At 38.8% G+C, this 11,838-nt stretch overlaps 1 protein-coding gene across 1 annotated transcript; it reads right to left on the bottom strand.

The window, feature by feature from the left end:
• Window positions 1-921: 921 nt before the first annotated feature.
• sash3 (SAM and SH3 domain containing 3) lies at window positions 922-11,773 on the bottom strand. Its single transcript, XM_063875990.1, is given in 10 exon segments — window positions 922-1,638; window positions 2,659-2,686; window positions 2,688-2,804; window positions 2,888-3,100; window positions 3,816-3,967; window positions 4,436-4,571; window positions 5,370-5,504; window positions 7,271-7,363; window positions 8,902-9,005; window positions 11,746-11,773. Coding segments are annotated over 10 exon segments (1,230 nt in total). The 5' UTR covers window positions 11,759-11,773; the 3' UTR covers window positions 922-1,399.
• Window positions 11,774-11,838: the final 65 nt, after the last annotated feature.

The following is an 11,838-nucleotide window of genomic DNA, read 5'->3' as shown; positions in this document are numbered from 1 at the left end:
CTACTTCAGTAAAGGTCAGACTACTGATTCCTCTGTCGACTACAGTATTAACAAAATCATTTGTAGCCCAAACAAGTGATGTTTCCTGAATGCATGAATCACTTTTGTAAAAGTACAATGTTTACTCTGCTGCTCGTTTCGATATGTCAGATGTTAGTTGTTACTTCCTGATGCACAACACTTGTTGGTGCAGCAGACTGAGAGAAACATGCAGAGATTCACACGTTAGAGCAAACAGCAGATTTGGATTCAGTGTCTTATCGTCCACAAAGTCTGGAGCTTGTTTGTTTCATTCCAAATTATTCTTAGTAAACCAACAGCTGTTTGATTAAATGTAAGGGGGACATTGTTTTTAGGATCATCCTATAATACAGGTCCTTGTTTTACTGTAATGTTTTCCAAACTACCAGGTAATAAATTAAATAGTTTGGATATACTTTATTTACCCCACATTTTACTAAGCAGAAATGGGTTGACAGTATGCCAGATTCGTTTAAAAGTTTTCTATTATTGATATTTTTTGTTTCATACTATACTATGAAATGAACGTTTTTATGACCTACTATGCAATCGTTTTTTTTTACTGAGTTAAAAAAAAAATCTTTGTTTTTCATTCATAAATGGAAGATATTTATTCGATGGTATGCTATGATTATTGACTTATTAACTTTAACTTTTTGATATTTAACATTTTGAAACATGCTATACTACATTTTTATGACAATATATGCTTTTTAAAATATATCTTTTCATGAAATACTATATAATCTATGGATAATATTCTATGATTTCATGACTTTTTTTAAGTATACATGTTTTTTTAGAGATATATGTTTATCTGTCCTCTGTAGTTGAGAGCTCTGAAAACAAACTACTAAGTGAACGTTGAGCTTCGACTGTCTAGTCAACAACAACAACAACTCACTAAACAGTTTTATTCAAAGTATTTACAGCAACTGTTCACAACCTCCTCATAATGCAGCATAAATCAGTGAAAGTACCTCGATACACATTTAAAAGCAAACTACTACAAGTTGCAATAACATTCAAGTTACATTTAAAAACAACTGATTATATTCTTTTACATTCATGTGTATGAGCATCGTCCACAGAAAAAAAAATGGTAAAGAATGAGACAAACAACCTTGAAAGGGCTTAGTTTGTACATGACTAATGATACAATATCCTCAGGAGGAAACAACAACATGTTCAGTACACAGCGTGTGAAGAGAAGCTGTGCAGCTTTTTGTTCTAAACGGAGACCCTCATGATCCTGCGGTATTTGAACATTACGCTGTGTTCCTATCAGCAGTCCGCTCTCTGTATAAACGGACATTTTTAACGGCATCACACCTCGCTCCACATAGTCCAGGATTACAATGTATATTTCCATCTCTCCTCAAGATTTTTCGTCCACCGTCAGCTCCTGCAGCTGCTCCTGCAGAGCGTCCAGCTGCTCCTCTTCCTCCGCATGATCGTCATTTCTCTTCCCCTTTGAAGTTTCCTCCTCCTCCTCTGTTTTCGGTTCCTCTCGTCCGTTCTCCAGGTTCTCAGAGCTCTCGAAGCAGCCGGAGTCCCTCGGCTCCTTGGCGTCTTCCGCAGACCCATCCTCCTCTTCCTCGTTCGACTCGTCTTCAGCTACACAGGGCAAAGAATCATTAAATTATTATTATTATTATATAAAAGTATTTAAATGATAAAGGATATCTCATTTATCATTTAAATACTGAGACACAATCAATCTCGACTGTCTAACACACAAGATTCAAGTCGTGTGAGCTGAGAATAAATACATGTCACAGTTCGCTATGATAACTTATTGACAGTTTTTTGGGATGTTTTTGTCTTTTATGTTGAATTCTCAAGTCACTTCCTGTACGGTTGTTTTCTTATACATGTAAATTAATTAACATCTTTTTGGGATTTAAAAAAAGGGGGCTCCCTTATTGTGTTGCCACTATTAGATATTCATTTCGTTTTGCTACTTCTTTACATGTAGTAGTGGCTAACACCAGCTAAACAGGTTTGAGTCCCTTTGGTTTACCTTTCAAATAATCATTATTTCCTAACAATGCACTGTCATTTATTTTTGTAATGGATTTGTCTTATTGAATTGTATAATATTGTCTTATTTTGATTTAATTTCTGTTCTGTGGGAGCTTTAATTATTGAATTTAAAAGCATTTAAATAACCTTTCATGATGTGTTTCACATGCACTTTTTCAGGTTGTTTTAATTTAAAGCACTTTGAATTGCTTGTTGCTGAAATGTGCTTCAATAATGAACTTGCCTCGCTGCAGCTAGTTGAAATGCTAATTCTTAAACTCTTTTCAACAAATAGCTGTTGTTCCAAAACCGGTGTTCAAGTAATTAGTGATTGATCGTCTGGAGCTCACACACTGGAGCTATGAGATGGTACAAGCGGCTGAGCCTTAATTAAACTGAGAGTGTGACGCTGTGCAACTGAGCCATAAAATGAAGCTAATTATGCAGCTGAGGCAGAAAAAGGTGATGGAATCATGAAGTATCCCCCTAAGACACAATTGTTTTTTATATTTGAGTGGCACACGGACTCTGAAATGATCATCAGTGGGACATTTCCTCTCTGGATCAGAGGTTTTTTTTTCAGGTTTTGGCAGCTGCAGTGTGTGCACCTACAGTCTCTCAGCAGCTCAGAGGCGTTCAGGAATCTTGGAGCGAGCGTCCGGGTCTGTGATGTTCAGCTCGTTCAGGTGCGACTTCTTCAGTCCTGCAAAGTCCTCAATGTTCTGAAAGCCGTGCATGGACAGCAGGGAACTGAGCTCCTGAAACACGAGCACATGCACAGCAGCGTTTAGACAGATATCCAACATTTCTCCGTGCAGAGCTGTAGCAGTGTGACTCTCACCGTGAGGCCGATGCTGTCCAGAACCTCCTCCAGGGTTTTGGGTTTGGATTTGGACCGCTGGTTCTTGCTGTTGCAGCGTCTCCTGCGGGTGGGGGGACTCTCATCGGGCAGCAGGTTCACATAGATGAACTTGAAGGAACCGATTTTGTTGTTGAGCTTCCCAGTCCACGTCCCCACAGGGGGTTTCTCGATGATGTGGATGATGTCTCCTTTCTGTAAGAGAGATGACACATGAACACCAGGCTGAGTCATCGCAGGTTGAAGGGCAACAACAAAATGATGGACAAAAGAAAAGCTTGAGAGCAAGATCTGTCTGGTTGTTTATTAAGTCTATACAAATATGAGGGATGAAATTAATGCCATTTTTTACATTTAAAGCTTCTATTAGCTCTTCAAATGTCTGTCATGTTTTATGACTTCATCAGCCGGGGCGATAATGATTTATTTGTTATTGTGGTTGTGCAAATACAATTGATGGTGCCATTAGACGTCTTATATCTGCCCAGTTATTGAGCCTGTCTCCGTTTGTGTGCATCAGGCAAAGAGCAAACTGTTGTCTCTCAAGGCGAAACGCCAATAAATATGGATTGAAGCAGAATAGTTTCCTTGTTGTGAACTTTCCAAATGTTTGCATTGCTCACTTTGAAACAGAATTGACCTTTGGATTTTACAGTGGGAGATATTGAAAATGTCTTGATCACGTGAGTCTCTCTAAACACAATCATGACTAAATTATATTATATTTTTCAGTAACCCTTTGAACCCTTTGAGTTATCAGTAATGATTCAAAGGGTTCAAACTCTGCCTTAAAAAAATACCGACAAAAACGACCCTTCTTGTTTTTGATCCCTGGAGGACAAAATGCCGAGACAACAGAAGAGGCCGAGGCTGGATCAGAGATGGAGAGGAAGACTCCCCTGAGACTCACCTGCAGTTTGAGCGACTCCACGTCGTACGGGCTGGGGGTGAAGTCAGTGTGGACTAGAGCGCGGCCACAGAAAGGTCCGGAGTAAGAGTTTTCCTCCAGCCTCATGCTGTCCCTCTGGCAGTACCCACTGTCCAGGCTCTGTCTGTCGCTGCCTGAGGAACAGAGGAAGCACATTCAGTTTTCAGCCTGTAGATACAAACTGCAACGAGCCTGACCCTGAACCCTTATTGAGCCAATACATGTCTGCCTATGAATGGCTCTTCTCCTGCTTATTATTTGTTATATTTGTATATGGTGGCAATGATAGTCCAGGCTTTTGAACTACATTTCCAATAAGGGGATGTGGAGAAGTACAATGACACCATGGATGTGGTTGTATGTAGAAGAGAAGTCTCCCATTACTGAGCATATTCCTTCTTAGTCCCATTCCATTTATATTATTTAGGCAGTTTCTGTTTTTTGTTTGGAGTGAGATGTAGTTAAGGATGTACTGAACACTACCAGTTTATTTACATTGATTCTGAAGGAACTTAAACATGGAATGATTCTCAGGCACATCTTCTTTGACTCTCCCTCACAGTTAGAAACCTCAGTATCTCAGGATACAGATGTGCACTCACTGCCTGACAGCTGGCGGCTGATGTGGCTCGGTGCGGTGTCCTCCGACCCGGTGGAGCACACGGACGTCCTCTGTCCTGCGAGCAGATCAGGCAGCCAATCAGAGGAGACCGGAGACAGCTCCTCTCCACTCTCACCCTGCAGAGAGACGATTCACCTTTAGTTCACTGAGTTTAAATGTTTAAACTATAAGTTTAAATGATAATGATAACGTTTTCATAAAATTATATTTAGAACTAAAACTGACAATAGTAGTTAAAACTTATCAGACTAGTGAAAAATAGAAACAATGTGGGTGGTACGACAAAAAAAGGGAGTTAAAACAACTGAAATCAGCTGTAAAAGAAAATAGAGTAAAAATAATGTTTGATTAATTCTATGAAATCATTGGCAGTTAAATATAGAGTATAAAACAGGGATACTCAACTTGCTTTGTCATATAATGCAAGTCTGTAATATGCCCAAAACATGTCATATTATCTGATAATATCATAATAAATGGAGCCAATTTTAACTTCTTTAAATATTGGTCAAGCTATTCAATAACAGTGCGTCATGTAGCTATCATATTGATTCTGTGGGAATAAAAATCAGGCTGTCAGATGAGCAAACTGGATTAAAAAAGCACAATAATTACCTCTATATTTTAGAGTTGTATGAAAATTCAGGTACTTATACAAGACTTGGATAAATGTACTTCCATCACTACAAAAGTAAACACATATTTGGCAACTTTCGAAACAGCAGTACATAGGTGTGTCCACTAGATGGAGACAATGTCATCTTTTTGTAACACAACTGTAGGTAAAGATGTCATGGTGCGATTTATATCAAATATCTGTTTATTATGAAAGATATGGTTTTAAATTATAATTATACGGTTAAATATAATAATCATGCTAGTATAGCTTAAGTGTAACGAAAACAGGATTTTACCCCCTCCTCTGCCAGAGCCTTCTGCACCATCTTGGATGTTTTGCGGGTCATGGTGCGTGAGATGACGTTACGCCATTTCTTCCCCAGTTTGCTGCCATTCTTCACTGCTTCCTCGGCTGTCACACCCTCTGCCTCCTGAGAAGAGTAGGAAAATCAATCAGGTGATTGGAGGTGAGATGATATTTCAGAAATATGCCGTTGACATAAAATAACGCTCACAATGGTGTCACTGTCACAAATTCACTTCTCTAGAAAACATTGAGATTTTGTGGTAATGACATTTGCATTCCCACACACTGCAGACACCCACAAAGCAACACACACACACACACACACACACACACACACACACACACACACACACACACACACACACACACACACACACACACACACACACACACACACACACACACACACACACACACACACACACACACACACACACACACACACACACACACACACACACACACACACACACCCACACCAAGAACACCTCTTCTAATTTTTAAAATTATGTGGGCTCAGTAATGAAAGCTAAGGCACTCACAGTAAATGTGTGGGGACACAGAGGTCGAGTCCCCTCTAATTTCCCAAGGAAAAGAACACAGATGGTTCATTAGATTAAAAGATTATTGATTCATTCAGAAATTTAGCTGTATAAAGGCACTGTCACACATCCCTGAAACTCCTTTCCTCACTTCTATCAAATAAAAACTAAAAATGTACTTGTAACTCTGAAGCATTTTCGCAACTTCCTGTGAGCGTGATTGGAGTAAACTTCCAGATAAATATCACTTAAGTCACTTTCCAGCATTTGCGCACGCCACGGAGCCCTTTTTACTTTTTTAAAACGTCATTCCGGGGCTTCTAACCGAGCAAGTGATTTATTTTATGATAGTGAATGTCCATTATACTAACAGAAGCCTTTATGCATATTTATTACAGTACTCTGCACTCACATTCTCATGACAAACTAAACCTTTACAAGATGTACGCTGTGGTCATGACTTTATCTCACAAAACGTAATTGTGTGTAGATTTTTTTGAAAGTGCAGAGTTAAAGGTTACGATTTCTAAAAACTAGAACTGCCCTCTCTTGGTGGATTAGTCGACAGATCCTATAGCCTATTAGTCATTTAATAAAGCTTTTTGGTACTGAATGACATCTCTGGTAAACACAAGATTTTAAAGAGGTGATTTTGCATGATTTCTTGTGTAGAGACTCAATTTTAGAGATTTAAATAAACGTATTGATCACACCTAATCGAATAACAACTTTGAGTCCAGCCCTACTGACAAACATACAGCTGCCACAGAGACAGAAAGGGATGAAATAGTTTATATAACATCATATTAAAAAAGCCTGTCTTCTCTGGGGTGAAACCTCCTGGTTAACTGCTTGCTGCGTCTGTCTGTCTGACACACAGGCTCTCTGCTTGAGAGACTCACGGACATCCTGTCTGCCGTCATGCTGCTGCACTGTGTGCAATGCTTCGCTTTTTTACTTCCTCTCTTCTTCTACACTTATGTGCTTATTTATCATCCAACTTCCACTCAGGGTTAGCAGAACATTACTGGGAAGTTCTTAAAGTTCTGTGAATTTAAAAATTGTTAAACACAGTCCCCCAAACATGAGGAAGCTCAAACTGTGCACTTCTGTAACAGCGGCTGATAACAACTTCTTCTCGTCCTTTCTGCACTTCAGCCTCTTCTTCATGCAAAGTCATTTTGGGTTTGGGTTAAATGGTCACAGCAGGCCTAATGAGGAACAATGTGATAAAGTATGTACCTTTTAGGAACTTAAAACACAAAGAGTTGAGAAGATATCTACTTCTACTTTTCCAAACCGTACAAACAGTGTGTCTTTGCGTGTTGTGTGTTTGGGTATAACTTACATTCTCCTCTAAGCTCAACTCCCTCTCTAACACAGGAGAGGTGGGTTTGTGCTTTATAAAATCCTTGAAGCTGCTGGACCTCTGCAGAGTGAGCTTGAAAAACACAGAGAATAACATTTATTTTTAAATCATAATCCAAAAAAGATTAGAACAAAGGGCCCTCAATCAATTGTTTACCTTAGAGCAAAAGGTGTAAGCAAAGAGGCATGTGCAAAAATAGGGTTGGCAGTAACGCAGCATTGATAATGCTCGGTGCTCAGAAGCAACACCTGTCCATGTTTCTCCCGGAGTTATTGGAGCTAAAGCCATGAATATGGATCGTGGAACTGCAGCTTAGCAGGAAAAAACTCAATACTATGATGTAAAGGCATGTGGTTTGACATTTATAAACTTCCTGTTAATTCTTCTTTTCTTCATTTAAAGTTTGGTAAAAAGTAATCTGCAAATATTTTTTTTTACTGAATAGAGAAATAATTTGGTCAGAAAATAGGGAAACAATGTCCCTCAAACTTCATTGACATACAAGATGACATCTCAACATTTTTCAATTTTCTCCCAACATATATTTTTCAAAATATCTTTATAATTAAGGAGATGAAACTTGTGGGAAAGGCAGCTGAAAAATGTACTTAAATAGGCTTCAAATAGCCAACTTTGTTTTATGCTTTTCAGCAATTTTCCAATCTTCAGTTGCTTCTAGTTCTAGTGGAAACTCTTTGTCTAATTTTCCATGCCACCACTCGCTGTGCTTTGATTTTATCGCAGCTCATCCTTCTTAGTTGAAGCCACAGGAAACAAAGGGCAAAGCTTGAGCAACTGCTGGCAGCCAATCGCTGCAGACATCCAGCCTGTCTGCGTGTAACCTGAAGCATCAAACCACCACAGTAAATGCCCTTCATCATTATGAGGCTATCTCCAGTTTTGCCGGTAAATGTCTCTTTTTCTTGCCACAGTTCTCCTGCCTGAAAAGCCACAAGGCTTTCCGATTTATTATGGCTGAGAAGAGAACAGTGAATCAATGATGCACTCCAGCCTTGGTTAGCGCCAGTCAGAATAGAGTGAAGAGATGATTACTGAGAACAACGACAGAGATATGTTATAAAAAGGCGTGAGTTGAACCGCAGGAGGGTGGATGTTGATGGAAAGTAAGGGCACTGGTGTCGAGCGTAGGAGGCTCGGTCTCATGGTAGCTGCAGACAAAGACACCAGAAGCCACAAAACCTGACATGACTCAAACAACATCTGCAGCATGATTCACCCCGCCAGAATAGAGGAACCTCACTTTACAAAAGAACAAGCGGGGGCCAGAGTATTTAGACACTTAAAACATTTTAAAATATAAAGATTGAGCTTTATGTTGGGTATGTCTGTGTGTGTGTGTGTGTGTGTGTGTGTGTGTGTGTGTGTGTGGCTTTGTTCAGCTTCACCACAAAGGTTTGCAGACATCCTGTGTTGAGAATATGTGCACACAGAGACAGCTGTGCTAGATGTTAAAATGCAAACAAGTGTTTTTAAATATGTGATAAACACCTCTTTACAATGGCATTTATAATATTTAGTATTTCAAAAGCTCAAATATGAGGATGTGCGCTCTAAACCTTCTAAGACAAACAATAAAAATTAAAACTCACCTTCTTCTTCTGCACCTGCTCCTTCTCCGAGACATTTGAAGTCCTTCGCCTCAACATCTTCTTCTTCTTCAGCGTTCCTTCAGGAGATTTCTCTGGACGCAAAGCTGAGGGAGCGATACACAGAGTGAGAGTTCCTGTCAGTGCCAAAAGTTGTCAGATAAAAAAAAGGTAGAACTGCAACTACACTGCAGCCGAATGAAGCTCAAGAAGTGGAGAGGAAGTCACGTGGCGACACAGAAACTGAAGAAGCAAACCCTGTTGTTTGTCCTCTGGTTTACACACAGGGCAAAGGGTTTGTTGCATGTTTTTTTCAGACTTGCATGCTACAAGCTGTCAAACTGAACTGACTCACACAAAATAGTCCAGGAAATGTAAGCACAACTCAATCTTGAAAACCACTACAGATATAAATAATAAAAAAGGTTTTTTAAAAAAGTCTTTCTTACTGTGGATCTTGTTCAATATAGGCTTTATTTTATTTTTTTTGTCAAATAATTAACCTCCAGTCTCATTTATACTCAAATGTTCAGATTGATGTTGAATGACTTTCAAGAAGGGGCATGTTGTTTAAATGTTTAAAGCAGATCCAAATTGAAGTCACCTCTTGCTACAGTTACACTTTATTACAACATTTTTACTGCCACAGAAGTTAGTTTCACTTCAGCAAAATGTAAAGTAGAAGTGAAGTAAGGAAATATCTCTATCATGCAAAAACAGCAGCTTTAAGTCATCAAATTGATTTGATTAGGTCCTGTGCTCAAAAGAAAACATATGTACCATCGAACCTGAAGTGTGGAAGTGAAAGACAAATGTAAAGATGATATATTTAGAAACTCAGTAACGGCTTCACAGCTGCAGCAGCGGAGCAACCACAGCTACAGGAGGTGAAAACAACACAGACTAATGATCAGACATACAACAGAGGATATATACAAAATGTGGTGAAAGACACATGCTGAGACTGTAAACATTTCCAAATGGACAATTAGGACCAACAACTCGAGTGACTCACAGAAATGTACGTGCGTTTGAATGTACAGTCAGCCTGCAGGAGAAGGCTCACATTGCCAGAGGGGGAAGTTAAATGTTAGTCAACTTAAGCTTCTTATTTTGGTGGGGTGGCATACCACATGATAAGAGCATGGTGCCCTATTTTAGTTTCCTGTCAGTCGACCTAAGGTTGGCAACAAACTCATCTGTCTGCAGATCGACAAAAACAACAAGCAGCAGATTTTGATTCGACCTGAGGTTACCTGAAACCTCACAGGTAGTGGTGGAAGATGAACTCAGATTATGTAAAAGTAGAAAATTCTACACTATAGACACAGAAAAATATACAAGTAAAAGTAAAGCATTTCAAATTCTAGTATTATTAGAAAAATATATTCAAAGTATCAAAAGGCAAAAGTATCATTTTACAGAATGGGCCCTTTTACAATGTTAAAATACCATTACATATAACACATTTTATTAAGATGATGCATTAGTGTGAGAAGTTTTTAGTTGTAATTTGTTAACGCATACCTTATTTATACTATTATTTATGTTGTTGGTTAATTTTATCTACAACAAATCCAGTGCTAATACAGTGATCATATGTTTTAAATGTCAAATATGTAAAGCTGCCGATGACATGTAATGAAGTATATAGTAAAATATTGCATTCTACAATGTAGTGTTAATAGTTTCACTTGTTTTCTACTGGTCCTTGGATGGATGAACATTTGGTTTCATGAATACAACTATATAACTAACTTATAAAACCAAATTTCACTGGTGGATTAGAAAACTATCCAATACTGTGCTATTTAAAGTTCTTGAAGAGGTACCCTATAGTTCATGACCACTAGCAATGCTTTGACAACAAAGGCAGAAGTGAAGAAGACTTCAAGCTAATGTAAATCCAGTTTCATTTAAAATATTTTCAGTTTTCACAATATATTTAGCTTTGCAAATCCTTTATGAGGAAAGGAAGTAAATGAATTAATCAAGGTGAATAACGCTGAATGTAAACATGCTGTTCACAAGAAAACTGTCCAGGGAACATTTAATAAGTGAATAAAGTACTTTAGCCTTGAGATCACCACATGTAAAGATGTTGAAATGTAACTACACAACAACTAAACACAGCAGAAGCGACTTTTGAGAACAATGATCTCATACTTGTTCTTCCTCTTTTTCATGTCCAATTTACCACAAACCCGAACGGATATGGATGAGTATGCCTCTTTACTGTAAACAGTCCAACTTTCTGACTAAAACGTGTCTGCAAGATGGCTGCACGTTCACACCTTTAAGACGTTGCCAGGCATCTACTAGTCGGCCAGCACTGGGTCTTTACATGTAGAAGTAAAACCACAGGATCTGCTCACAACTGTTTTTACACGTTTGTTTTGTTTTATGTATTAGTCTTAAGACAAACCGTACTATCAGCCGGCTTACTTAGCTTACTTGGAACAGGTGATCGTACACAGTATTTTGGGCAGCATATAGCGTCTATGAGGTTCAGTGCTAAATTATGGAACACATCAATACTAATAATACGACTCTGATGATATTTTTCCTCAACGTCTGTCCAAGTTGTGGTGTTTGTGCTACAAGTTACCTGGCAACCAACTAGTCTGTGGCTAACATTAGCTCTTAGCTAGCTGATAGGAACGCCTCTACTTACGTGGCTCTAACAGTTGAAAAAAGCTGGTGGTTTTTGAGAGTCTACTTGGGATAATTTAGCCCAATGTTTTGCACGTTGCCGTGTCCTTTTTCCAGTCACCAAAGAGTCTATAAAAGTAAAGCGACAGGAGATAATGCGTGTATCATTGTGACGGTCTGCAATATCAAACGCACCTTTCCTTCCCATCCCCACAGGATGATTGGCAGCTGTTAGTTTGATTATAAGTGACCGCAGCCTTGTCAGAACAAAAGTTGATCCCCTGCACA

The sequence above is a fragment of the Eleginops maclovinus genome, chromosome 23 (assembly GCF_036324505.1).
Source record: "Eleginops maclovinus isolate JMC-PN-2008 ecotype Puerto Natales chromosome 23, JC_Emac_rtc_rv5, whole genome shotgun sequence".
In the NCBI taxonomy this organism is placed as follows: Eukaryota; Metazoa; Chordata; class Actinopteri; order Perciformes; family Eleginopidae; genus Eleginops; species Eleginops maclovinus.
This window is presented reverse-complemented; position numbering and strand designations above follow the sequence as displayed.